The 26,445-nt window shown below is 55.2% G+C and overlaps 12 protein-coding genes across 13 annotated transcripts, besides 5 other annotated features; 3 read left to right on the top strand and 9 right to left on the bottom strand.

The window, feature by feature from the left end:
* Window positions 1-99: 99 nt before the first annotated feature.
* EKO05_0001340 (uncharacterized protein) lies at window positions 100-1,098 on the top strand (the record flags this gene model as incomplete). Its single annotated transcript, XM_038937301.2, has 2 exons — window positions 100-227; window positions 282-1,098. 2 exons carry the CDS (start codon window positions 100-102, stop codon window positions 1,096-1,098), a joined length of 945 nt encoding a protein of 314 aa, XP_038802099.2.
* Window positions 1,099-2,473: 1,375 nt separating this feature from the next.
* On the top strand, window positions 2,474-3,199 carry EKO05_0001339 (translation machinery-associated protein 20; the record flags this gene model as incomplete). The annotated part of the gene is made up of 3 exons (XM_038937574.2): window positions 2,474-2,487; window positions 2,537-2,677; window positions 2,779-3,199. The coding sequence occupies 3 exons, from the start codon at window positions 2,474-2,476 to the stop codon at window positions 3,197-3,199; spliced, it is 576 nt and encodes a 191-aa protein (XP_038802097.2).
* A 279-nt stretch (window positions 3,200-3,478) lies between these two features.
* On the bottom strand, window positions 3,479-4,715 carry EKO05_0001338 (Small glutamine-rich tetratricopeptide repeat-containing protein 2; the record flags this gene model as incomplete). The annotated part of the gene is made up of 2 exons (XM_038937285.1): window positions 3,479-4,654; window positions 4,713-4,715. The coding sequence occupies 2 exons, from the start codon at window positions 4,713-4,715 to the stop codon at window positions 3,479-3,481; spliced, it is 1,179 nt and encodes a 392-aa protein (XP_038802096.1).
* Window positions 3,609-3,658: a tandem repeat.
* Window positions 3,833-3,859: a tandem repeat.
* Window positions 4,716-5,118: 403 nt separating the features above from the next.
* EKO05_0001337 (uncharacterized protein) lies at window positions 5,119-6,578 on the bottom strand (the record flags this gene model as incomplete). Its single annotated transcript, XM_038937178.1, has 2 exons — window positions 5,119-6,431; window positions 6,482-6,578. 2 exons carry the CDS (start codon window positions 6,576-6,578, stop codon window positions 5,119-5,121), a joined length of 1,410 nt encoding a protein of 469 aa, XP_038802095.1.
* Window positions 6,579-7,326: 748 nt separating this feature from the next.
* Window positions 7,327-9,068, bottom strand: EKO05_0001336 (uncharacterized protein; the record flags this gene model as incomplete). Its single annotated transcript, XM_038937375.1, has 2 exons — window positions 7,327-8,896; window positions 8,947-9,068. 2 exons carry the CDS (start codon window positions 9,066-9,068, stop codon window positions 7,327-7,329), a joined length of 1,692 nt encoding a protein of 563 aa, XP_038802094.1.
* A 3,100-nt stretch (window positions 9,069-12,168) lies between these two features.
* EKO05_0001335 (12-oxophytodienoate reductase) lies at window positions 12,169-13,590 on the bottom strand (the record flags this gene model as incomplete). The annotated part of the gene is made up of 1 exon (XM_038944952.1): window positions 12,169-13,590. One exon carries the CDS (start codon window positions 13,588-13,590, stop codon window positions 12,169-12,171), a length of 1,422 nt encoding a protein of 473 aa, XP_038802092.1.
* Window positions 13,591-14,122: 532 nt separating this feature from the next.
* Window positions 14,123-14,503, bottom strand: EKO05_0001334 (uncharacterized protein; the record flags this gene model as incomplete). Its single annotated transcript, XM_038937367.1, has 2 exons — window positions 14,123-14,323; window positions 14,417-14,503. The coding sequence occupies 2 exons, from the start codon at window positions 14,501-14,503 to the stop codon at window positions 14,123-14,125; spliced, it is 288 nt and encodes a 95-aa protein (XP_038802091.1).
* Window positions 14,504-14,508: 5 nt separating this feature from the next.
* Window positions 14,509-14,530: a tandem repeat.
* A 313-nt stretch (window positions 14,531-14,843) lies between these two features.
* Window positions 14,844-15,893, bottom strand: EKO05_0001333 (uncharacterized protein; the record flags this gene model as incomplete). Its single annotated transcript, XM_038937532.1, has 2 exons — window positions 14,844-15,733; window positions 15,812-15,893. The coding sequence occupies 2 exons, from the start codon at window positions 15,891-15,893 to the stop codon at window positions 14,844-14,846; spliced, it is 972 nt and encodes a 323-aa protein (XP_038802090.1).
* A 418-nt stretch (window positions 15,894-16,311) lies between these two features.
* On the bottom strand, window positions 16,312-17,353 carry EKO05_0001332 (uncharacterized protein; the record flags this gene model as incomplete). The annotated part of the gene is made up of 2 exons (XM_038937400.1): window positions 16,312-16,854; window positions 16,904-17,353. The coding sequence occupies 2 exons, from the start codon at window positions 17,351-17,353 to the stop codon at window positions 16,312-16,314; spliced, it is 993 nt and encodes a 330-aa protein (XP_038802089.1).
* A 538-nt stretch (window positions 17,354-17,891) lies between these two features.
* On the bottom strand, window positions 17,892-20,432 carry EKO05_0001331 (RNA ligase (ATP); the record flags this gene model as incomplete). Its single annotated transcript, XM_038944951.1, has 1 exon — window positions 17,892-20,432. The coding sequence occupies one exon, from the start codon at window positions 20,430-20,432 to the stop codon at window positions 17,892-17,894; it is 2,541 nt and encodes an 846-aa protein (XP_038802088.1).
* A 663-nt stretch (window positions 20,433-21,095) lies between these two features.
* Window positions 21,096-23,765, bottom strand: EKO05_0001330 (Nitrogen permease regulator 3; the record flags this gene model as incomplete). Its single annotated transcript, XM_038944950.2, has 1 exon — window positions 21,096-23,765. One exon carries the CDS (start codon window positions 23,763-23,765, stop codon window positions 21,096-21,098), a length of 2,670 nt encoding a protein of 889 aa, XP_038802087.2.
* Window positions 21,544-21,655: a tandem repeat.
* A 517-nt stretch (window positions 23,766-24,282) lies between the features above and the next one.
* Window positions 24,283-24,310: a tandem repeat.
* A 78-nt stretch (window positions 24,311-24,388) lies between these two features.
* Window positions 24,389-25,305, top strand: EKO05_0001329 (Cytochrome c oxidase assembly protein cox19; the record flags this gene model as incomplete). Of its 2 annotated transcripts, XM_059635648.1 has the most annotated exons (4): window positions 24,389-24,441; window positions 24,539-24,573; window positions 24,628-24,742; window positions 25,170-25,305. In XM_059635648.1, the coding sequence occupies 4 exons, from the start codon at window positions 24,389-24,391 to the stop codon at window positions 25,303-25,305; spliced, it is 339 nt and encodes a 112-aa protein (XP_059491631.1). The 2 variants fall into 2 exon arrangements, with proteins under 2 accessions (XP_059491631.1, XP_059491632.1); XM_059635649.1 differs by having other exon boundaries at window positions 24,628-25,305.
* Window positions 25,306-26,445: the final 1,140 nt, after the last annotated feature.

The raw sequence follows: 26,445 nt of genomic DNA, 5'->3' as shown, positions 1-26,445 counted from the left end.
GTCACACATCAGCTCGCGCCTCAATGCTACAACAGTACAACTCTAACCTTACTGCTCGTTACGATCTGTCTCTGTTACTCCAGCTTGCTGTAACTCACAATGCCAACAGCAGCACCGAAAGTCAAGCCAACAAGGTTCAGCAAGGAGCTCTCCGAGCCTTTGCCCGAGCCGCCAACCTTTGAAGGCCAGCCCGGTGTTCGAAGCATAGCTGGCGACCTCGGCAACCAGTACTTCCTTATCCCTCCTACTACTTTGAGGATATCCTGACTAACCCCCTACAGACGCGTCAAAGACAAGGTGATAATCGTCACCGGCGCCAACTCCCTCATCGGCATCGGCCGCGCCTCTGCCCATCAATTCGCCCGACACGGCAGTCGCGCCCTGTACCTCTGCGACTTTGACAAGTCCAACCTTGACCTACACAAGCGCGAACTCGCTTCGCTGTATCCCAGCGTGGAAGTGCACACGCGCCAGTTCGACGCCGCTGACGAAGCTGCCGTCAAAGCCGTGGTGCAGGAAGCCGTGGACATGTACGGCCGTCTCGATGTCTTCTTCGCAAACGCAGGGATAAGCAGTGGGAAGCTGTTCTGGGAGGAGGACAGCGAGGGCTTCATGAAGGTCATGCGAACCAATGCGCTCTCGGTGTTCTTGGCGGCCAAGTATGGCAGTCTCGCCATGCGCAAGACCAGTCCAGAGAAACCGTATCCTGGTGGGAGTATCATCGGCACTGCCTCCGTTGCAGGCCTGAAGAGCAATGCCGGGCCTACAGACTACTCTGCCAGCAAGGCGGCAGTCATCAGCCTGATGCAGACGTGTGCGTACCAGCTGGTTGGCAGCGGGATTCGGTGTAATGCCGTGTGTCCGGGCCTCATTGAGACGGGCATGACCAGGGTTACGTATGATGCGGCGCGAGCGAGGGGGAGCGAGAAGAAGATTGGGCAGTTGAACCCATTGAGGAGGGGTGGGCAGCCGGATGAGATCGCGAGAGCGGTCCTGTTCTTGGCGAGCGACGAGAGTAGCTATGTCAACGCGCAGGCGTGGGCTGTGGATGGTGGACTGAGTGGAGGGATGCCATTTGTGCCGGGCAAGTTAGCGTAATGGCTGAAGACGAGGATTTAAGCGCTGCGAATGACAAGGGGCACGGGCGTCCTCTGTAGCAAGTATACCCAGTGATACAGTTTCGGTCTATGCGTCACTCCATTGCCGTTGCTGTCCTCCTGCTGTTCCGCCTCGATCGGGTGCTTGACAACAACCGTCCAAAAAAGTCTGGGATCTGGAATGCCAGTGTCTGCTGTATCATCTTCTTCGACACGTGCAGTCTTCTCTTCGAGGAATGAGTATCTCTCCGAGGAGAATGAAAGTGCTACCCATCTCGCACCTGGCTCTGTTACGAGCGCTAGATGTATGGCCAATACATACAGGGGTTGGACCCGAACTTGTTTGGGCTCAGCCTCAGACCGCATCTCGGCTGCGGTAGTTTCTCTGGTAGCCAAGGCATACGGAAGTGGGCAAACTACGTCGTCGGCACATGAGACAGCATCGCAGGTGGACTTGTCAACAATGACTGAATATGGATGACAGGCGCAGGTCTTAGCAACGGATGTGTAGTCAAGGAGATCTACAACGTCCCAACGCATGGGGGCGTCACCGTTCCCCTGTTTCTCACTAGCTCTCGACGTAGCAATCTCGCGCTGCCTCTCCGTTTCGATAACGACCGTTGAGTAATCGACGTTATGAATTTGCTGCGCGCTTCGGACATGCGTCTTCAGATGATGTGACAGCATTGACGACCCACAACCCACATGTAGTATTTGCGGGTTCACTTCGCCAACATCTTGCAGTGCCTCCTTGATGAATGGGTCCAAAGCGCACGGTGTGGAGAGCCAGTCAAACGGTGCGGTGTTTTTGGTAAAACGATGTTCCCAGTACGTCTGTGATCCAAAAGACGGTGCTCTTATCTTGGACGACATTCTAGACTGAGTCGGGAGAGAGGAAAGAAGGAAGAGAGGAAAGGGTCTTGACCACGTTGAGAAGTAAAACAGAACACACAGAAAGAAGAAAACCGTATACGTCCTACCACATTTAGGAAACGCTTGGCAAAAAAGTTCACAGAAGACCCACAGTGGCCCGAACTTGGATTCGCGGATTACATCCTAGGTTTTGACGTCTCCATGACTAACTAGGTTTTCAGCCCGTCAAGGATCAGAAGAGTTGTGCGCTGGTGCGAGACACGCCGGTCAAAGGTCTGATGCTGTGAAGTGAGATCGAACGCGGATGTTGATGTTGTTTGAAAGCTGCAGCAGGGTATAGGAGAGAGGAACAGACAAACGATGTTGTACGCCTTGCCCATGACACATGTCTGGCTCCACCGTGCGTGCCCCTCCACGCGCAACTGCGGGGCACTTGGAGTAGCAACAACAACCGCGAACCTTCAAACGGAGCTCTCAGACAACAACACCACACAACTGCCAAAATGTTCAAGAAAGAGTATGATGTGCTTCCAGACAACCCACCACCTAGGGACTAACGCCATCAGCATCTCGGCCGGCGCAAAGTCGAAAGTAAAATCGAGCGCCCAGCGCGCAATCCGGTCCAAGGTCCTCGAAGAATACCCCAAACTTGAGCCCTACATCGAAGACATCCTACCCAAGAAGGAGCAGTTAGACCTCGTCAAGCTGTACGTCGTACCGCGTCCCTTCAACCATGTCGAGAGTTTCGCCAACCTTTTCCAAGGAACAGCTCGATAGGCACCGCGCGACCTTGACTGACACTCTCCAGACCCGATCGCGTGTCCCTCTACACCCTCAACTCGACACCCCTCTTCTTCCAACACATGGACGACGCCATCATCCCCCATCTGACCCTCGTACACAAGTACCCCACCGCCTTCCACCGCCTGCGCATCGATCGCGGCGCAATCCGTTTCGTGCTCTCGGGCGCCGCGCTCATGGCACCGGGCATGACTTCTCCTGGGGGCCGTCTGCCAAGCAAAGATTTGTCGCCAGAGGACCAGGAGCGGTATGGGTCAGAGGATCTGGAGGCCGGAACGGTGGTGGTGATTGAGGCCGAGGGCAAGGAGACGGCGTGTATGGTTGGCGTGCTGAAGATGGGGACTGCAGAGATGAGGGAGAAGAAGAAGGGGCAGGCGTGCGAGGCTGGGCACTACCTGGGAGACGGGCTGTGGACCATGGCTTTGTGAGCAAGCGATGCAGATATCGTAAAGAGGATGAGACTGCATGAAAGAGCACAGGAAGTTTTGACTGTCAGGCCTCAAAGAGTAGGGCTGGAGAAGAATGTGTGAAACCACAGAAACCGAGCAAGTATGCTAGACAGAGCATAAAGACGAGGTACAGCTTGGAACACTGCATAGCGTCAAACACGATTCGAACATGGACATGATATCATTATCTTAGGAGCAAGAGCCACAAATGCATGTATGAAGTGGTCCCGAGACTCTGCAAACCTAGTCAAAAGCACTCTACTGCGGGGCTCCACGGCCAGCCCCTCCAGCTCCACCCATGAAGTTGCGTGCCATCTCAGCAATGTTGGGATCGTTCATGAGACTTGCGAGGTCTGGCATGCCACCAGCCCCGCCGCCAGATCCACGTCCAGCACCAGCACCAGCACCAGCACCAGCACCAGCACCAGCACCAGCACCCGCGCTCGCACCAGCGCCTGCGCCTGCGCCACCACCTCCTCCCCCAAACTGCTGTGCCATCTCAGCTAACCTGGGGTTGGACATGAGGTTGTTCAGCATATCCGGGTTGCTCATCAGGTTCTGCGCCATCTGCCTCATCATAGGGTTCTGCATCAGCCCCGCGAGGTCGGGCATGCCGCCGCCTCCGCCTCCGCCACCACCAAGCATGCCAGCGAGCGACGATAAATCGGGCATACCACCTGCGCCTGCGCCCGGTGCGCCTCGCGAGGCCTCGGGAGCACCGACGTCACCGCCCTCTTCCTCGTACTTCCTTTTCGCTGTCTCGTAGCCCTTGCGCATGACCTCTGAGCCGCCGCCCTCGGCATCCATGCCGGCCTTGTAGGCATCCATGGCGCCCTTTGTGTCGCCGAGGACGAACTTTGCGAGGCCGAGACGCGACCAAGCCTTGGAGTAATTGGGGTCGGCAGCGACTGCCAGTTCGGCATCCTCCTTGGCCAGCTCGTGCTTGCCCATGCCCGAGTGTGCGGCGGCGCGGTTGGAGAGGTAGATGGGGTTGAGGGGCACGACGTCGAGCGCGGCCGAGTAGTGCTTGACGGCAGCAGGGTAGTCCTTCTTCTTCATTGCCTCGTTTCCGAGGCCCTTCAGGCGCTCTGCCTCATCCTTGTTCGGCCCGCCTGGCCCTGAGGCGCTGGTCGAGGGCGTCTGGGGGGTCGCGGGGCGAGCCTCGGTGGCGGATGAGCTGCCCTCTGTCGAGGCAGTGGTCTTTCCCTTTAGCTTCTCATAGACGTTGTAGATGGAAAGCAGATTCTGGCCGCCCAGAGCGTCTTTCTTTGCGGCGGCGTCGTCGGCGTCAACCTCAAAGGCTTCGGCAATGCAGTTGGCAGCAACCTCGAGCTGCTCGGCGTTGTCTGGCGTGACCGAGCCATCGGTCTGCGAGGTCTGGAGGAAGTCGAGAATGGCGAGCGCAAGGCGCTTCCTAGACTGTTGGTTGGTTGCCTGCGCAAGGTTAGCACATATTTACCTCGCTAGCTAGCTCGGCGGGGTAGAAACTCACCATGACGGCGAGTGAAGGTGTAAGAGGGTAGAAGTCGGCAAGCTCTGGTATGTCTGTATTTCAAGAAGCTATGCTGTCGACTCAGCGTATGGGAGGTGCAGTGTGGAGGTGCAGTGTGATGGGTAGATCGAGATAGTGCGTGTAGTTGTAAATGTAGGCTCGAAGCTTCGATCTTAGTGGGGCGCGTCAACCATGCGGGTGCATGCGCTAGCTTCCACGTGGGGGTTGACCTTTGAGAGCCCGATTCGACCAGCCTCGCTTCTCAGGTGATGAGAGCAGCATCTTGCGTCTACGGTAGTGAAATCGAGTGGTATACAAAGTGCGCCGACCATGCATCATGCTACATAGCTACTCTTACATATTTCCATTACACAACACGGGCGAAGCATGGCACGACCAGATGCTCTTACTCATCGTCGGTCAGTCCCTGCCACATGGGCTTCTTCTTCTCCGCAGGCCACAGAGACTTGATCCACGACGAGTCGGAGGAAGTGTCCACCTTCTTGGCACGGTCCTCCGCCTCAGGTTCCAGCACAAACCTCTTCATGCGCTCAGCAATGCGAGGGTCGAGCACCATGTCGTCCAACCATACTCGCTCTTTGCCGTTGTCGTCTTTGCGCTCGCGAACAGACTTGTGCCAGTTTGACTCTTCAAACGCAAGTGCCTGTTGCTGCTCCCATTGTGCGCTGCTGTCGTCGTGGCTGGACGCTTCTCCAGCTGCTTCAAAGGGCCGGAAAGCACCGAGTACAGCAGCAGCAGTCTCTCTGCCCACATCCTCTGCCACCTGGCGCTTGTTCAAGTAGCGGTAGATGCGGATGGGGAAATTCCAGAATCCGAGAAGGTGAGGGAGAGGAACAACGGCGGTAGGACCGAGGGAACGTGGGCACGTCGGGGCGACAGTCGAATGTTCATAGTCGGCGGTGGTGTTGAACGGTGCGGGCTGCTTCTTCTTCTTCTTGTCCTTCTTTTCCTCCTCTTTTGGCTTCTCGGCTTCAGTTGCCTTGGCAGCCTCGGATGTAGCGGTGGGCGACGCATCATCGGTGGTCGACGAATGGATAGTGGTAGTGGTAGCGGCAAGAGCCTCGGGTGCGGTCTCAGTCGGTGCTGGCGTCGGTGTAGGTGTCGGTTCCACCGCAGGAGCGGCAAGTTCAGCAGGTAGTTCTGCGGATGCGGGAGGATCGAGAGGTCCCAGCCAGCCCTCGTGAAGACCTCTGATGTACTCTTTCCATGCATGTCTCCCAACGACGATGTCTCCGCCCGGTCCATCCCAGCTCTTCACACCAGATCTCTGCCTCAACGCTTCCACCTCGTCTTCTGTACTTGGCTCGAAAGGCTCGCGAGCCTGTTCGCCCCTCTTTTGTCTCAGCTTTCGTATCCGCTCAGCTAGCCCAGCTCTGACATCCCCTTCCCGTCGACCCTCGACCGCATCCCAATCGAGCGCAGCGGCGACCAGTATGGGCTTGATGTATTCGGTGAAGTGCTCGCGCGCAGACACAAGGCCGTCAGCCGGCGGGGCAGAGATGTAGATGGAAAGTTTGCGAGGCAGCTGTTGCGCGTCCAACGGCTCTTGTGCGATGTGTTCTACCAGCTTCGCATATTTTCTGTGTATCCGCCTTTTCTCGTAACGATCGTATTGGACTGCAGCTGTCCAGGATCCAATGACTCCCCAGAATATGCACCAGTTGCGCGAAGGAAGCTTCATGCGAATGTTGGGGAGACCTGTATGCGGTAAGTAGAGGAGTAGGCAGATGGTTCCAGTATTTGCGCACCCATCATTCTGAACACAGGATTCTGAGGTTTGGGAGCTTTGACGGGCCCGGCGGACACGCCGCTGGTCGTTGCACCCTTCGCATCAGGTTGGGCCATGTTGCGCGCTGGCGGTGATGGGAGCTGAAGATTGTTGCGCGTGCGACCAAACTTTACTTTCCGCAAGTCGGCGCGGAGAAGTCTCGAATGGGAAAGACCAATCAGCCATCACAGCAAGCCATTAGTAAACATCAAAGTCCACGTTGCACCCCACAATGATACGAAGCTGCCTTGAAGCCAAACTCTGACAGTTGAGTCTTGGAAGGAGACTGTGTAGTAAATGTGTCGTATATAATTTTTTAATTTCAGTTTGCCGCCATCAATCATCACCTGGGTGGTATGGTGTAAGTTTCACTCAACCAACCATCGCCCTCGCAGCGTCTAACAACTCTACAGCTAGTGGTATGACGTCGCGTTGTGGCTGGCGAACTCCTAGAGTTCCGATCCAGATCCGCGCCAGCCCGTGTTCGATTCACGGTACCGCCAATTCGTGCGACATCTTTTTTTCCTGTCAACCCCCAGCAAAGAGCTTTATTTTTGCACGAGTGCAATGCACGCACGACGCTTGCTGTGTTCGTGAGATGGGCTGCAGTACCACAGGAAGAGCTAACTTCGCCAATCATACAAAAAGCAGAGCTTTCGATGTTGACTGCTGCCGCGATAATAATAACGTACTTATAAGGGTATTAGCAGAGATGCCAGATCAAGACAATGAATTACGAAGATCGTGAACAAAATCCAAAGACAAGGTTCGTCGTAGTTGATAGATAAATTAATAACCTTATTCAACATCACATGTAGTCTGTTCCTAAACCTGCTCGACACGGACGGTGCCCTTCTCGTTAGGCTCTCCATGCATCGCCGCCTTGATCGCCTCCGTCTCAAGGTTCATGCTCAGTCCAATTTCCCTCCTCGCCTCGGCCAGCAAGATAGCATCCTCCTCACCTGTACGGCTACCGAACACCTTGTCCATGTCCTCAAGAGTGGCACCCTTTGTCTCTGGGAGACAGAAGTGCACCCATACCATGCCGGCAGCAAGGAAGACAGCAAAGAAGATGTATGTGCCCCACGTCCAAGCCTTGAGCATCGGGGGAACGTAAAAGGCAACAGCAAAGTTGTTGAGCCAGTTACTCGAGGCGCCGATCGAAGCACCCTTGGATCGGATGGAAAGTGGGAATATTTCGGAGACCAGTGTCCAAGACACAGGTCCCCAGGTGGCACCGAAAGCGCCTATGTAGACCCAGATGAAAGCGACGACAGTCCATCCCACACCGCTGTGTGTGACCCAGTCATGCTGGAACTTGGCCACCAGGATACCGGCAAGAACCATGGAGACCAACATGACGGCGGAGCCAACTTGCAACATGGGCTTGCGGCCGACCTTGTCGATGATGACCATAGCAGGCAGCGTGCTGACGAAGAACACGACGCCGGTAACACCAGTGGCGAGCAGAGCCTGAGTGCCTCCTGTCAAACCCACGGACTCGAAGACATTTGAGGCGTAGTAGATAATCGCGTCGATACCACTCCACTGCTGGAAGAACATGACCAGCCAGGCTGTAGAAACACGCTTGAAGTTGTCCCAGGTGCGAAAAATCTGGTAGTATTGCGCAAACTCGCGGACCCAAACGCTGCCTTGCTCCTTGGCAGCCAGGTTGGGGAAGTTCTTCTGGAAAGAGCGGCGTTCAAATAGGGCTTCGGCTTTGATCTCAAGGAACTCAACTTGAATGAGCTCGTGGTCCTGGGGGAGTTTACGCAGGTAAGCAAGTGTCTTGAGACCCTCTTCGTCGCGGCCCTTCTTGATCAGCCAGCGAGGAGAGAATGGCAACCACCAAATGCCGACGGCGAGAATGGCGGCTGGAATGCCCTGGATGATGGAGGGAAGCATCCACGCCATGTTGCTCTGTCCCTCACCAATACCGCCAATGTAGTTGGAGCCGTAGCCGATCCAGAAGGAAAGCATGATACCCAAGATAGTTGCAAATTGATAAAAGGAGACAATCAAGCCGCGAAGCTCTGGGGGTGCGATCTCAGCGTTGTAGAGAGGACCGACGCCAGAGAAGGTACCGACACCGATACCGGTAAAGAAGCGTCCAGCATACAGCATAGCAGGGTTGTGGTGTGAAGCTCCGATGTAGAGGTACGATCCGAGAACGACCCAGCAGCAGGCGCTGAACATGGTGTACTTTCGAGAGAAGACTTCACCGAAAACACCGGCGGAGAGGGATCCGATGATACCTCCCAGCTGCAGAATGGAGGTGAGCCAACCTGTGGCGGAGGCTGATTCGATGACAGAAGGGAAGTTGTCCTTGAAACGGGTCATGACCAGAGACTGGCCCAGAACACCTTGTTGATAGCCATACTCGAAGCCTCCAAAGCTATACAGTGTTAGTGAGAGGGCCTAAACAAGGGAGCTCTGTAGCCTTACGAAGCAAAAAAGGCTATGATCAAGATCTTGGGGTTCTTAAACAGAGTCTGCCAGCGGTTTTTGAAGGCGGCGTCGGTGCGAACCCGAGCTGAGGTGACGGAAGCGCTGCGGACGGCGTCCATGGTGCCAAAAGTCACAGAAGACCGACTGCAACAAAAGCTGATGATGCGGATGAGCGTGGAGATATGGGATCGTCGCCAACTTATATGCACCCCTCGCGCGACCTAAATGTAAGTATATGCATCATGTATACTTTCCCGCCTCATGGAGCACAGGCGGTGTGGGGAGAACGCGGGCCCCCAGATTCTCACTAGTGATCCCCAACCGTTTGTCAATTTACCGAGCAATACGCCCCAGTGCCGATAAGACGTTACATCGGCAAGATCACGGCTGCAGAGTAGGTTACGGAGACGCCCGACAACCAGCCTCGTCGACCTGGTCGTGCCGGTTATTACTCGATCGAGGTCTTACAAAGGATAGTCCTCCGCTTGTGGCCCCTGCTAGTTGTCAGGTGCTGGTGCGTAAATTTGCTAGTTTGGTGGAGATGTCGGGGTTGGTGAGGCGCTTGGTGGTTTTGGGAGGTACAGCCGCGGCTACCGTGCCTACACCGACCACTTTGGGCACTGCACCCTTGACGGTGAAACTCCAGTGGCTTGAAGCTTCATCGAACGACAGTCACAACAATGCATAGGCGTGCTGCAGTACGTAAGGTGATACTACGCACCATGAATGGATGAAAAGTTCTGCTTGACCCGAGAACTCTGGAATGCACGTTCATTTCCGAGTACGAACCCATGGACCTGGTATTGGTATCCAGCACTATGGTCCAGGAATCGCTGTAAGAGTATGGGCTGCGTGCTGCGACGCTACAAGCCTTGAAGCAGGAAGCGATGAAGCTCTTGTGTGGAGGCCTACGATTTCCCGTCATGGCGATCTTCCGGGCGCGATTTCTCCCCATGTGGCATGGACTGGCGTGCTTTTGTCGTCATCCAGCACCGCCGACTACGATGCGCTCTAACACACTCCACCAGTCCACACGAGTCACAGAGGCGGGACACTATTTTTGCGGTACGGCAAGGCTCATGCATTCTGCAATTTCGTCAACTATTATTTTGTAGTGTCGAACATGCATGAAACAGGGAAAGCTCTCAACGCCTACCAAGCACGATGGATATCGATAGACGTCGCCGAACAGTCAAAGAGCCCACGATGTTTAGAAGTGTTTTTCCTAAGAGCTGCTTGAAACGGTAGGCACGAAAGTCTGCAAGGCTCATGGAAGAGCACAACTGGCCTGTAACTATGTCAGATTCCAGCTCACCAAAACGTTCCGGTACTCACGAGAGCTATGGCGATTTGGACTTGACCTTCACGGAGGTCCAATGGAGTCTTCAGCCATGCATCCCCAACACTCAAGACAACTGACTCCGCGCCTGCGTGAAGATTTCTAACAACTTCCATTAGAAGGGCGTGGATAGGAAGGAACGACTTGTTTCTAAGACGCCAGATGGTGAGTATGGCTTGAAGCCCATGGACTTCCTACGCCAATGCAAACTATGGCCTTGATTGAGGCAGCAATCGTTATATCGCCTCACATATAGCAACATTGTTAGCTCAGTACTACTTGTACGTCCCACAGCCGACGACACTCTCAGTCCATCTTTCCTGCTGTCCAAGCAAGCCAAACATTCGTCTTCTACAGGCACATTCTACAGGCACATTCTACAGGCGCATGATATCCTGCATCTTCTGGGACACAGGTCACTCTAGCAATCCGCATAAATTGACAAACCTTAGACTATGAACGTCCGTTTCCTGCCACGAGCTGCTCTTATGGCTGCGGCCATGACCGGATTACCGATAAAGTACCCCTGGCCTGTAGGCACGTTCGCACACGCCTCGTTCCTTGCGAGCTTCATCTGTAACGCACCTCCTGATGCGCTACTCATCTTCGTACCCGCGGCGGCAGCGTCGCAACGGCAGCACCTGAAAGACTACAGGACGGTGCACGCGGACTGTATCGTTGCCGTCTTGATCAATACAATATACACAAATGGCACCCGGTGCATCGACCTCGAAAACGTCCTGTCATACGCGCTCATCTTGCTGCTGAGGTTTCGCAAGTGCAGACCCGCCCAACATCCTGTTGGGGTTGCTTATACGATGCTGTGGACGACCATTGCGGTCAGAATTGCATGTGCAAGCATGCTGGATGTCAGTGCGCGCGGTTAGCAACTGATTCTGCGGATTCCAGGTGTTGAGCTGCGGCATGCGGAAATGGTCTTCATGGAGGCTTTGCAATGGAGGACATGGGTCAAAGATGAGGATATCCACAGGTTCCAGCACGCGATGCAGTTGTCGGGCTACTTTGGGCGAAACTATCTCAACGATGCGATTCCATAGAGCACAAGATTTCGCATGAGACGTTCTTCGACTAGGCTACACCCCTAGTCTTGGTCATGTTCATGTACCGATACGGGCGTCATTCGGCCATAGTTCGTCTCACAATCAATCCATCCCAGACCCACGCATTCTCCCCCGAGTTCAAGTTGCCCGTGACGAGGTCTCCACACTGTCATTGCAAAGCGTACGGACTATTCGTTCATCCACCTAACAACCAGCCACCTCGTCTCAAAGACACCCAACTTAGTACAACAGCTCTAACTGTTGAGAGTGAGGGTCCACTCACATAAATACCACAGGGCATCGGCATCTTGGTGGTTATCGCCTTTGCTGGCAGCTTGAGCACCAACCCACGCAGGACATTACAAACCCCCTTAGGAACAGCGATTAGTGTGCTTCCCAAGCAAAGAAGCTGACCCGTCTCACCGGTAGAAAACATATCTGCAAGATCCAGGACATTCATTCCGGCGTTTTGCAATCTGCTCGCTTTAGAAAGGCTTTGCCAGCTATCTCTTTCTTTTTCCCTGTTGGTTTGATCCGGGTTGGGTGTATCTGGTTGATTGCACGTGAAGAGGAACTGATATCTGTATAGATGTCTGTCTCTGGGAGGGGTACGATCCAGCTAATGACGGCGGGGACTGGAGGATAAATGGGCGCGGTGGTTTGAAGGCTGATGTGTGTGAGTGGTATGAGGTAAAATATGCGGAGAAGGGCATGTTTTTCCTATGAAGGGATGGCAATAAATCATCGTGTATCTATCCATCTAGCATTGCTCTAGGACCAGAATCTATCATGATGTGCGTCTCTCTTTATTGACTTCATTCACAGCTTCGGGAACCGCACCCTCAGGAACTGGTTCGGCCACGCAACGTCCACGTCCAGCTGCCACGCCACTCTCAGCACCCACTCGGGCTCGCGCAAAAACTGCCGCGCGACCAGGATGACATCAGCCTGGGGCTCGTTACCGTTGGCGCCGTTGTGGGAATCGGTCATGCGCACAGCGGCGCGCGCTTCCTGTGCAATGTCTGGGTCGCTGGATCGCGCAGCAAGGGCAGCACCGCCCTCTTCGACTATGTCGCGCGCCTGCTCGGCTTCGGTGATGAGGCCTACGGCACCGATGAACAGCTTGCCGCCGTCTTTCTTGACTTCCTCTCTGATGCGCGAGGCGATGCGTGTCTGGTAGTCCTTGGTGTCGAAGGGATTGAGCCTCTGCTGCACGTGGTTGCCGCCGCTGCTGACGTCCAGGAGATCCACGCCTAGCCCTGCTACGATCTTGGCTAGGCGGATTGAACTCTCGACGTCCCAGCTACCGAGGCGCTGGCCCAGGTCCGTCTCCTCCATCCACTCGGTTGCACTGATGCGCAAGTACAGCGGCATCGACTGCGGAATGACGGCGCGGATGGCTTGGATAATCTCAAGCAGCAGCCGCGTCCTGTTCTCGAAACTCCCGCCATATTTGTCGGTCCGCTGGTTTGTGAGGGGCGAGAGAAATTGATGGATGAGATATCCGTGGGCGCCGTGAATCTCAATAACATCAATACCTGCCTTGACACTTCTCTCCGCCGCCTTGGCCCAGTCCGCCACCAGCTCAGCAATCTCTGTCTCGCTCAGCGCTCGCGGTGCCCAGTACCCACCAACCTCATCATCCAACTTCTTCTCATCCCACGTCCACTCCTCACCCCCCATAGGCCCTACAACATCGTCGGGCCACCCACCCGCGGCTTCGCTTGCCCGCACACTGACCTTTCTCTTTCCCCCACTCGTGCGCTGCGCTCCAGCAATCCAGGGCGCGCAGGTACTCGCCTTGCGCCCGGCGTGGGCTAGCTGAATGGCACTAAGACTGCCCTGGGATTTGATGAAGTCGCTCACGCGGCGCAATGCGGGGATCTGTGCATCGCTCCATATTCCGGGGCAGTTTGGCGATATGCGGCCGTTGAATTGGACACCCGTAGCTTCGAACATGACCAGCGCCGCGCCTTTGAGCGCGTAGTGGCCCAGAGTAGCGATGTGGTAGTCCGTCAGCGCACCGGTTGCTGGACCATGAGACGCTGTTGAATACTGGCACATGGGCGCGACAAGAATGCGGTTGCGAAGGGTCGTGCCGCGGATGGTGAGCGGTTGGAACAGTGCGGGAACTGGCTTTTCTTGTGTCGAAGACACTGGCGTGCCGGGGGAGGTGACGTGCTGAGGAGTGAAATACTCGAGGTCGGGAACTCCGACATTGAGCTCAGGGGGTGGTGCCATGTTGATGGTGTTTTCTCTTGCAAATACTTTCGGTGTGGTCTGTAGTGTGGGCGTTGATACTTGAAAAGGCACCAACTGCAAGTGATGAGCCTGGTCTACTGTCTACAGTCTTGACTCTAGAGGCTCTGCAGGAGAAGAAGCGAGGTACTTGGACTCATGTTAAGTAAAGTGTGTGTTGCATTGCGCAATGTATTGATTTGTAAGTCGCCAGGGTAGGAAGGTGAAAAGCTCCACTAATGCCGAGGTTCGCCTAGAGTCTGCCGTGGGTCGATCACCCTCGCACCCATCCTACAACTTCGAATCAGTTGTGTTCTTCTTCAGATCTATACTGATGCGAAGTCGACAATGCTGTGATGAATCTTTAAATTCAGCTGGAATGCCTCACCATCTGCTTCTGCCAGTCAGTCAAAGCCGTCGACTTGTCACAAGTAGGTTGAAGGTTGAGGCCGTGCCTTCGAACGTGCTGTTATGTGGACCAGGATAGTGTTCAACGCATCGTTATTGGTATTACTAGGCCGATGTGATCTCGCTCCTACTGCTTCTTGCTCTCAGCACCCTCCTTCTGCATACCCTCACAGCCAACCAAATTCCCCGCCGCCTGCTCAACGCCACCGTATCCCTGAGAGGTATCTCTGTTCTCGCTCGCGGCCTTCATTGCGTCGATGGCTTGGTTCTTGTCCTGCTCGCCCGAGGTTGCCCAGGCTTGGTTGCCGGTTACGGAGCCAATTGTCGCCTGTTGAGGTCAGTATAATGGAGGTGGTGTGCGGAGAGGCTTCAAGCATGCGGATGAAACCTGCAGTGAAATATGGATATAGGGAAGACATACCTCAGCAGCGCCCTTGACATATTGTGCGTGGCTAGCGATGAGACCGGGGTTCTCCATGTTGTTGCTACCGTTGGGCTGAGCGGACATGTTGATGTGTGTATGTGGTGTGTGTGTTTAAGATATTGAGGTGGGTAGGCACTGGGTATTGATTTGAAAGATCTCTGTGAATGTGGTGTCTATACTGAGTAATGCTAGGGTGAGGTTGAGTAGATGAGGCGACTTGAGTTTCTTGACGTCATCCACACGTGGAGACTGAGGCGACTTCGAGCATCGCACATGGGCGCTTGCTAGACTGAAGTTGCTTCGGACAAAAGCTTGAAATGATTGGAGGGACTGGTCGTGCCTATGGTGCACTTGGTAAATAGTGTTCAGAGATTACAGAGCCATCAAACCACTGTAGCTATACCACACACCTATATACGAGCAATCAGTATGTGGAAGGGAACACCGCAGTCCTGCCCCCATCCGTAAGCTGGCTTGTGCCATTCATGTACGCTCCAGCCTTGCCCACCATGAATAGAATCAATCCTGCCATATCATTCACGTTTCCCATGCGTCCCTGCGGAATTTGATTCGTGCCATACACGGGCGGATTCGAACTCGTCATCTCACTGGGATACGGCCCAGGGCATACAATGTTGCTCCTGACCCCCCACTCTGCCAAAAACGTCGCTAAAATCTTGCCAATCTGTGCTGTTGCAGCTTTCGTTGCATTGTATGCAAGGCCGGCGGATATCCAGCGCATGTAGCTGGCAACTGAGGCGACCGTAATGATGTGAGCCATGCGGTCGTCGTCGTCGTCTACACCAGCCTCCTTCAGCTTGGTTGTGTCGCGCTGCCTGGCATTCCCTGTGCCGGTCACGCGACCCGGTGCCCACCCCCGACGCGTGTTCGCAGCCTCAAGCAGTGGGAGGAACAGCGCAGACACGCCGACGACGGCTTTTGTGTTGATCTCGAAGGCCTGGCTCCAGTCGTTGCCGTTCATGCCCATGATCATAGCGTCGCGGACCGCCTCGATGGACTGCGCATCGTGGATTGGCTGCCCGGACTTGGGGCCCAAGACACCAGCGTTGTTGATCAGAACATCAACGTAGCCGACCTCCTTCTCAATCTGGGCGACAGCTTTCCGGATGGACTCGAGATCTGTCACGTCGGCGGAGATGGCGGAGAGGACCGAGGACTCGGATGATTTTGGTGCCGAGGGCGAGGACTCGAGCTTGGCGACTGCATCGTCGAGGACGTTCTTGCGACGGCCAATGAGGTAAATCTTGGAGGCGCCGTTCTGGTGCAGCGCTGCGGCGATGGCGAGGCCGATGCCTTAATGGTGATGCATCAGCAGTGTTGATGGTGGGGCACATGGAGGGGTTAGCTTGAAGCTCGAGCTTGGGTACGCACCACTTCCGCCGCCGGTGATGACCACGACCAGGCCCTTGGCCGAAAAGAGGGAGGCCGGGTTGATCTGGGAGAGAATGTCCATTCTTGGTTGATGCTTCGCTTGTGTCTTCAGGAGCGAGAGTTATGGAGGGTCACGGAGTGCTAGGAATGGATCGCTGGTTTGCTGCTTACAGACCCGGGCCCATGATGGCGTCACGGCTTTAAATTTAGCCGCGGGACGTCCACCGTGATCTGTGGATGCGCTGGGAGGCTATGTCCAATTGTGTGTGGTGGCATGGATGGGGTACTTCGTGCGAATATTGGCCTCCAAATGTCGTCCTGCTCTTGATGGATAAGCTGGGTTGTCTAATTGATCTCAGATGCTCTTTTTCTCTGAGCTCTTTGACGCTCAACCAGCTTCGTGCCTGCCTAAATCTTCAGTCTCCTTTCTCTGTCCTTCTCCTGTGCCTCCACGCTATGCCTCCCGTCTGTATCCTCTTCTCCGTGCTCTTCTGTGAAGCCTAACTGATACCCCCCACAATCCTCAATCCCTGCGCCTCCGCCGAGTAGGCCAATACATAGCGACACGGGTGCCAACTAACCACGCTACTCGCGCTTGTTACGCTGACCTCGTGCACCACCTCGCCTGACTCGACATGCGCAATCTTGATCTTCTTCTCGTCCTTGTCATCACTGCCCGCGGTGATGTAGCTGCCGTCGAAGCTGAAGTCCACGCTCTTGACAGGCTCCTTGGTGAGGTCAAACGTCCGCACACAGATCCACTCTTGTGTATCCCACAACGACACAAGCGCATCGCCGCCACCGGCTGCTAGGTATTCGCCCGAGGGTGACATGCTGATGGCGTAGCATGAGGACGTGTGTGCATTGAGGGTTAGGGCTGGGGTGAAGGAGGGGTAGTCGACGACTTTGATGCTGCCGTCGCCCGAGGTCAGGAAGAGATGTGCGCCGGACCAGTCAAAGACGCACTGGTTGGTCTGGACGGGCTGGCGGTGCTCGGCGAGGGTGCGGAGGGCGGTGCGGTCAATCGAGACGAGAACGTTATCCTGCCAGGTCAGCATGGCGAGAGTGGGGTATGGTGACTGGAGAGCATACCTTGCGCCCTGCGACTATCCCGTTGCCATCTGGGGCCCATGCTAGAGTGAAGGGCTGCTCGCCGACTCGTACTTCACCTACACTCGCTTTTGACCGTATGTCCCAGAATCTCACCATGCCGTCTGTGCTGCAGCTTGCGAGCTCATTCTCGTTGATGGGGTGAAAGGCGACGCGCTCGAGTGACGTCGCAGCTGGTGCGCCCGGTGTGCGCAGGTCTGTCGAGTTCTTGACATTCGTCTTCTCGGGATTCCAGATGCGCAATGTACGGTCTGCGGCGCCGGTCGCTATGAACGTGCCCGATGCATTCCAGCTGATTGTGCGAACATAGTGCGATGCGGAAACCGAGGCGTTCGGGCGGAGCACATCGACGTATGCGGACGTCTTGAGTCGAGAAAAGGCGGGCGAGAAGGAGCTTTTCCCCACCGATCGCGCGCGTGAGGGAGGCGCCATTTGCGATCTGCGGTCGCGTGTGCGCGAGGAAACGGATCGGCCACTTCGCGCCTCGAGTCTTCGAGTCGTTGTTGGCTGGGGAGCTACGAGCTGGGTCGCAGCGGGTGACTGCACGTGTCTGAAGAAGCAAGGACCATTCACTGGGCCTCACCTCGAACAGAATAATGACACGCGATTATGCATGACGACAACTTGCTGTGAAACTAGAAACACCCAATGCACAGATAGTGTGCAGAAAATGCATGATGATTTTATCATCACCATAAAAGGTTGTCGAGGTAGGTACCGTGCTTCGTGCAAGCGTGCTACTTCTCGACCTGCTCCTAGAACGCAGTAGCTCAGATGCTGCCGCTAAACGCCATGTATGCTATCTTGCTTGTCGGTTCATGAAAACCCTATTGTTGTCGTGGCCTGTTCAACATACTTTTCCTATCGCTGACTTGGATCTCTCTGAACGTTTCGCACTCTCGGAGTGAACGCCGACCGTGTCGTCCACAAACTGCTCGCGAGAAACCAACCTGCGTCGCCCACGACTAATCTACAGTCGTCCCAGTACACCTCGGACGCTTCCATCCAGCACCACATTGCCCTTGACAATGGCTTCTCCAATGCCGGTCTCCGCGCCGGAACCTTCGTTCAGCCATCGCTGCAGCAGGTCGTTGCTCTCCTTGGGCTTGATGCTCTGGTTTGCCGTACCAACAGTGACGTGCGCAATTGGATTGACAGTCTCAAATATCAGCTCCTCGGTCGTCGTGCCCGCCTCACTTTCCAACTGGAGCGTGCTGGAGCCGTTGAGACGCACCACAAAGCACATAATGCGATCGTCCCAAATCAAGCGCTCCATGAGAACGCCGCATTTGCCTAATTCAGGTTCCCCGGCACCTCCATTCGCGGCTGTCGTCTGGACTGTGTCGTTCAGCTTGATCAGCTTGTCCCAGTATGGCTGGTTTTGAGCTGCTGAAGCCCGGTGGATGAGCGTGACGTGGAACTCATTCTGAACACGACGCTGCTGCTTCAGATGGTTGTAGAGACGCGCAGCCTCGGGGCCTTTTTCGCTGAACACAGCATCGAGGATTGAGCTTACACGGGAAGCACTTAGCTTGACGGAAAAGTACTCCATGCGCGGTGCTTTCTTGGACCTTGTATCACCCTGCGACTGTTTCCCCCCATTCGCGCCTCCGCCGTCGCTCTTCTGCATGTTCTGGAGGATCTGGTTGTTGTTGAGCTGTTGGCTCTTTGGCCCGGCTTTCCCACCTCGCGACAGGTCCATCTTGAAGTCGGGTGTGTAGTCGTTCATGGCCCACTGGATTGCTTCGTCCATGTCAATATCAGTAGGCATTTCTCTACCTTCGAACAGCGCAGGATACGTCTCCGCCATCTTGCCAATAATTGTCTCCAGATTTTGGCGTGAGTCGAGAACAGGGTCGATGTTGATGACGAGGTCGAAGAGATCGTCAGGAGCCTCTGAGCGATCGAGAGGCTGGAAGCGATGCATGAAGCCCTCCATAATCTCGATAATTTCACCCGAACCCTTTGATCCGGCCTGGATGGTCTGATGGTTGTCGCCGCGATCGAGCACACGCTTCCGTGTCGCGTCCCGGATGGCATCATAATTTGATCGCTCGTGAACATAATGTAGTGCAACAAAGCGAGCATCCTTCACGGTGCGTGAGATATCGTTGATGATTTGGTCTCGCTCGCGCTTCTGGTGGTTGTTGCGGTCGGCAATGACGACAGGGTTGGTGATGAGCAGTGACGAGATGGTGTCAGCGAATACCTGGCCTCGACCCTTCTTTGCTTTGACATTGTCGTTCTGGAAATGGCCCCATCCGAACAGTTTCACCAGTGCAAGCGCAACAGTTGTCTTGCCGCAGCCGATGGTCGCGATCGGCACAAGCACAATGTTTCTGTTGACCGACTTGCTCTCCTGTGCACCGTTGTTCAGCTCCTGCTGAATAATCTCTGCGCCTGTGGTGCCTCGGAATGACAGGAAATCATCACGCAACTTGATGATACCGTGGTTATGATTGTAAGCTTTCGCCAGCCCGGGGTTCTGCACGAACTTCTTGCGCGCGAAGTCGCAGTACTCCTCGGTGATGGCCTTGTGCTTCTTGTAGCGTGGAGGCTTACCAGCAATCATAGCCTTGGTGCACTCACGCCACTGCCTGTACATAAGATACGGCTCCTCGAACTTATACTTGAAGAACCAATCCTCGTAGGGCGCACCGTCGGTTGCTCGTGCCTGACATCGGATGACAAACCCTTCGGTGTCGCGCCCATTGTAGTTGCCAGTCTCTGCGACCTTGTCCAGAAACGTTTTGACTTTGGCGATGTCGTCCTCGATGACATAAACGACCTTTTTCATTCCCCACTCATCTGCGAACTTGTCGACCAGGTGCCCAGGATATGTCGCAAATTCGGGCAGGTTGAGGTTAATGCCGTGAACGTACAGACCAGCCTGGTCGGGTGTGTATGCGAGGACATGCTCTTCGAACTCGTCGTCGCACAGCTCAGCCACCAGTGTTGCGTTCATTGCCCGCAATGTTCGCGCAAGATCTTCCTTCGTCTTTCCCACGGTCGCAATATGCCTCTCCACCCAACGCTCGCCTGCACACGCATGGCTGAGCTCGGCATCACCGCGTGCGCCTGTGGAGTGCTTGCTGCAGACCAGTAGTGTGTCGTCGTCGAGACCAGAGACGAAGATGATGCAGCCGTTCTCCTTCACACTCAGCTCATATGGCCCTCTGGTGTTCCGCTCGACATTTTTCCATTCCGTTTTACTGACTTCTCCATGGTTGAAGAATTTGTCATAGCCTCGTACAGCAATCTCGCTGTTTCCGTCAAGGTTGGTGTATGTGAACAGGCCTCGCGCGTATGTGGGAAGGTGCTCTTTCTTGTAGTCCCAGTCGTTCATCTTCCACGAGTCGACGGTCCGGCCATTGGGCAGGGTGAATGTGTGCTTCTTGACCGAGAAGCCACCCTTTCCCTTCTTGCCCTCATGCGCTTGCAACGAGTGGATGAGTGCTGTGGTCTCCTTTGGGTCCTGAGCCACGAACGGGGCGCGGTCGCGATGGGCCATGGTTGCGGTGGTGGTGAGGCGGACGATAAGGGATGACGGTTTCTGCGCCGGTGCTTTTAGTGTATGGAGCGTCTGGTGGAGGCGCAGACGTGAGCCCGACGTCGAGTGCAATGCAGTTTGAACAAGCAGGAGCGGGGATATTTTACGGAAAGAAGCTGCCATACAGGCAACAAAGCAAGAAAAAGGCACAAAATACGCGGCAGACGATGACTCAAGCAAGGGCGGTAACTCACACTATGCGGGCAGCCAAACACGAGCGTGCGGAAGGGCGCAGTCGAGTCGAGTGTATTGGGAGTCACTGTGGTGATTGTTTTGGGAGCATTCTCTTGAGGCTATGACATCGAAGTGGCTGCCTGAGTGGCTGCCCGGGTGGCTGAGGCGCGGCGGGGTACACACCACCACATTCTGAGATACAGTAACAGCTTTCTGCCAGACGAACCAATGTAGGGCTTGTCGCGACACGGTGTGTGAACGAGAAGACAAGCCAAATTTGCAAAACAGATTGAGATGGTGAAAGAAGCACAAATGGTATACTAGCATTCACGCTAAAACCACTGTTGATAGCATGCGAAATACACATGATCCTAACCATTGCCGCCCTTTGGGCAACCCGGAGCTGCTTGTGTCGTGCTTACGGCTAGGCCCTGAATTCGACGTTCTATCTTACCAATGCCGGACAACGACCAACCACCCTTTCTCCCTCACTGCATTGAACAGCACAGCGACCCTCTTCCTCTTCATCCCCTCTCTTGGCGCGACATCCTCAATGGCGTGTTTACCGTCCAAATGCTTCTGCAGCATCGGCCACTGCTCTTTCAGCTCTTTGCCTGAGATACCTAGGATGCTGTCTGTATGTTTCGGTGGACTGGGGTTGTTGACGGGATAAGATGGGTGTCGAGGATGGTGGTGGTCGATCTCTTCAAACGTCTTCCCAATCGCTTCGAGCCAGCGGGCCTCGACGCTAGAGGCTTTCTTGGGGCTGAGGATCAGGCTGGGTTTGAACAGGTGCGGCTGTGGGATGAGATCCTCTTCTACCGGCAGAGGTGGCGAGCTCACGGCGTTGAGCGATGGTGAGGTAGGTTTGAGGTGTAGCCGACTCGGCTTGTGCACCTTGTTGTTGTTGTTGTTGTTGTTGTTGTTGTTGTTGTTGTTGTTGTTGTTGTTGTTGTTGTTGTTGTTGTTGTTGTTGTTGTTGTTGTTGTTGTTGTTGTTGTTGTTGTTGTGAGGCAGAAGATGTGATGGCGAGTCGGGTCGACCTGCGGCGTTCAGAGCGATCGTGGTCCGTTGGCTGCTATTGCTCCCCGCGTCTGAGGCTGGGCGGGCCGGCGAACCTCGGTAGTAGTTGGCAGAGCCTGTCGCTGTGATGCGAGGGCTGAGTACTGTGCTAGACTCCATCTCTTCCAAGGTGTCGGCGCTCCTATCTCGACGCCACTTCATCGGTGTGAGTGGTCTAGCTGTGCTTTCAGACAGCAAACTTGATCGCTTGTCAGAGAACAGCGATGCATTTACCGAACCGCTCTCGCTCATCAGCTCTCTCCTCGCTTCTTCGGCCTTTTTCATCCGCTCTTCTCGCTCCATTTCTACTGCTACGTGAGCTTTGATCTCGGGAGTGACGCGGATCCAGGCAAACGTTCGCAGCTGTGTCACCCAACCGCCTCGCATCAGCCATGCAAGTACTTCGAGGTAAGTGTCTCTGTGCTCGTAGGTGGGAATGAAGCTCTTGTACATGCGAGGAGTCCCCGATAGTAGACTCAAGAATTTCGGCAGCGATGGCAAAGTTGGAAACTGCCGTGCAAACGAGGCGGCTGCAGCAGGCAGGGAGTTCATGTCTGCGTTTGGAGACACTATGTAGGTATCTCGTTGCGACAGAGGGTCGATCAGCCGAGCGCGCCGCCAGTAGACCAAGTGCGAGGCTATGTACTGCATGTCATGGGCCGAGATGTTGTGCTTCTTTGAGATCTTAAACAGAGACTTTGTGGGTATGATTCTCCGGATTAACCCAGCTATCGCGACTCCGTTCTCAGATGACTCGCCGCCCAGATCTTTGATCAAGACCTCAGGATCCTCGAGCAGGAGAAGAGCTGCATGCTGTGTCATGGGTGCTTCCTGCTCATCTAGCAAAACGTTCGATGTCGTAAGCCACAGGCCGGGCATCTGCGGTTCGAGGGCGCTTGGTAAGTATGGTGTTGATATGGCTTGAGGTATCTGAAAGGATGTGTTGAAGGTAGCATCAAAATGGATGTGCGCAATCTTGTCATTCGAGATGGCATCGTACAATATGGCTATCGACCTAGCCAATGGTGAAGTGGCGGTAAGGTACCTCCATGTTACACTGATTGATTCCCCGTTCTCTTTCGCACGTTGCTTGAAGTCGATGATGCGCTTCGATTCCTTCCAGACGTACTGAAACCTGGCTTGCTCGTATTTCAGGGCTTTGGCATACTTTCGTGTCACGTTGTCGTACATCTCCTTGACACATCGTTGGTGTTCCAAAGCAGGAGGATTCAGCACGAACACAACATTGAACATGGTCATATCAGGGCTGTCTTCGTGTCCGGCTGTGGAGTTGCTACGAGCGTCAGACCCTGCTTCGGAAGGCGCCACGGACCCAGGTACGGATGGCGAGTCGTGGCCATAGCCTGGCTCAAAGCCTGGGGGGTATATGAACGGCTCTGGTTCGAAGTCCTCTTCTGCGATGGACAGATTGCCAACTAGATCGCCGTCTTCGATCTTCTGCAGCTCAGACTTTTTCTTCTTCTTCCGCCTGAGCTTCTTCCACAGGCCGTCTTCCCTGACAAACATGGGTGCGCCGACAAAGACGATGCCCTCCACACCAAGCTCGAAGCGTCTCTTGTTGTAATCCTCACTCGGCGTCAGTATCTTTTCAAGCGCATCAACCTTGAAGCCGAGGACCGAGTTCCAGTCGTAGTCACCGCCGCGGTGCCGCCCGCCAGCGTCCTCTTCATCACCGATGTCTTCCTCGTCGATAGTCTCTTGTCTGCCCCAGCCACCGATACCGAGCTTCAGTCTGTCTCGGCTTCCGCTGGGGCCTGTTCGCCCAGAGCCACGACCGCTCGTGCGGCTACCCAGTTCCAGGTCATCGTTCTCGTCAGCTTCCGTGCTGCTGTCCCAGTCGCTGTTGGAACTATGCGAATCAACACTTGCGGTGGAGCCTTCGTTGCGGTACCAGGAAGGGTCCCTGGCTGCAGCGAGAGCCGCGGCCGAGGGCGATAGCGGTGGGTAGTGGAAGACAAGGCGAGGTCCCAGCGAGCGCGACTTGGTAATTAGCAGGATTGCGTGGAGACTGGGCGATTGAGGTAGCGGCAGCGCCATTGGGTGGTGCGGACATGCTCAGACGGGTGTAGGTCGCGGTGGGGGAGCTGTTGGATGCGGAGCCGCGGGGGATCTAGCCGCTTTGGGTAGAGTTCTCGAGTCTAATTCGATATCCATTCGAGGCGTTTGTTGCTTCGACATCCAGTCGAGGCGTCTGTTTTGCAGCTGCTTTTGCCATGGGAGGGCGAGCCATCGTTCCTAGGTAGGTGTCAAGCTTCCACAGACACCAGCCACAGGGAACCGAGGTGCAGCATGGGCAGAGAGGACGCACTCAGCCACCAGCTCGCCTGAACACTAGCGGTGCTGGACGGAACCAAGAGAGGGCACACCAGCTCATACTCTCTGCCGACTCTGCATGACAAGCTTGATCTGAGAACTTGTGTGCTTGGTTGTGGTGCAGGAACGGTGCTGCACGTCACGTCATCTCGAACTGCAGGAATGGCGCGCCACTGCGGGACGCTCCGCTCTGATGGTTCGTTGGTTCGCGCGCGACTTTAATCAGAGCTCACTCGACCAACACCCAACCATCCATCCATCCATCCATCTACACGACCGCACGCCCACACGCCCACACGCCCACACGGCTACCAACACTACGCCGACCACGATTTCTTTTCAACGTCATGGCTTCTTTTGGTGGCGCCGGTCTCGGGCAAAAAGTCATCAAGCCCAATCCGTACGTTGCTGCATCTGCTGCATTTCCCACAGCCAAACCTACCTGTCCCCTGGGCCCTCCCTGTCTTGCTCCACCTCCGCTGATACCATCTTCGCAGTCCTGAGCGCGGCTCTTTCCCGCTCGATCACGACGGTACGCTTCGTCCATCCACCACACTACCGCGCAGCGACTGACGCTGCATTCCAGGCGAGTGCAAGGACATGATGCTATCCTACCTCAGGTGCATCAAATCACACCGTGGAACCAACGACTCTGAATGCCGCAATCTGTCCAAGGCATACCTGTCCTGTCGGATGGATCGGTACGTACCGGATCTTCCTTCCTCTCCACACAGCCTGTCTCGTTGCGACAATCTCCCAGGGCCCCACCCCTTGGCGAGAGCAAGGGAGAGAAGAGGAGCTTGTCACACCGACCTGTCAAAGTTTTCGAACCAGGTCGTTGGGAACATTGGGCCTGGAAGCTGCGCGCACGCAAGGGAGAGATGCAGCAGCCCTCATTCCTCATCTCTTGTCAGATCTGAAACGTCTGGCCTGTCAAATCGGTCGCTTGCCAGCCCTTTCCGTCCACCAGCGCTCCGACACTGTCCTCTACGGGACAGTTGCCCCCTCAACGATATCCACATCTCCACACATCACCGTTGCACTGCGTCGGCAGCATCCGAACAAAGCGCATCGCTGCCCCAAACAGAATCAGGAAGAACATGTCACTGACTCGATTGGTGCCCACAGGAATCTCATGGCTCCTGATTCATTCAAGAACCTCGGCTTCGGAGAGGACGGCGGCGGCCCCAGTGCTCCTACTCCGACTGCAACCCCAGCCCATCCGCCGCAACCTCAAGGGAACGATAAACCCCGCACTTCCTAGATTTGCCCCTTCACTGTCGGAATGAAGGGTCTTAGTCTCCTGGACACTGGTTCGGCACCAACCGAGCAACCGAGAAACCACCGACTCGTCCTACGCTCCCCTCTGGGCACGCCTACCATATCAGCCGACGCCCATGTCGTCAGCGGGATTCCAGTGGAGCCTTCATGTCTAGGGCTGCAGGTTTGACAGGCTACCAGCCACTTTTCCTCTGGACACAATTGATGCGGGACAAAGTCTCGGCAAAGGGGGCTGGCATCTGGAGTAAAGGGATGTTATCGGAAAGAGCAAAGGGAAAGACATAGTATGACTGACAGATTGACATATGCTGTAGACGACAGGGTCGTTGTACCCGGATGCGCCACAACAGGTGAGCCCCCCAGGCAGTGCAGGTCGCACAGCGTGGCAAGTACTCTTTGATATCTGCAATAGGCACCGGATGCAGTTCATAATACGCACCTCAATAAACTTGATTTCATCACGATCGCGTCAGTACGCCAGGCTCCTTGGCTGCCAACTCGGATTTGCACAACCAGCGCTTCTGCACCGCAAGCACTGCTTCTTCCACCACCGATGACCCAACTGAGACGTCCACCACCCCCCACGGATCAGATACGGGCAAGATCTTGTCGATCGGAAGACGAGAGGGTGCAACGTCACACAACAGTCTTCGCTGACACTACCGAACGACCCCTCATCCTCCACCCTAGCTACCAACAAGGACTCTGCTACGCAAACTCTACCAAGCTTTGCGCCCACCGTGCACTGCAGGCTTGAAACAGAAGCGACCGGATGATGCGATCAGATCCGTGTGTGGGTGGCATCCCGCGAGCTAACGTCGAGACGAGGTGGTGCGAGATGGGGGAAATGATGCGGTGCAATCGGTAGTGGGTCTTTTGATATCGCTACCAAGGACCCAGCTCGCGACTAGGGATTGGCGCAGGCTGCTTGCTAGTGGCTTTGGGAAGTCATGCTAATGCTCCTGCTGCAGTGCGATAGCAGGCACGCAAAGGCCGATATCATAATCATGGTACTATGCGCCCGCGCATGCCAGGGACGCTGGTTGCGCTGCATACTGTCGAGGACCTTCCGCTGGGCTTGATTGGCTTGCCTGCTGTGGTTGCCTTGGTCAGTCAGTGTACG

Source organism: Ascochyta rabiei, chromosome 2 (assembly GCF_004011695.2).
Source record: "Ascochyta rabiei chromosome 2, complete sequence".
NCBI lineage: Eukaryota > Fungi > Ascomycota > Dothideomycetes > Pleosporales > Didymellaceae > Ascochyta > Ascochyta rabiei.
The sequence above is the reverse complement of the archived record's forward strand: the minus strand, read 5'-3'. Positions and strand labels throughout refer to the sequence as shown.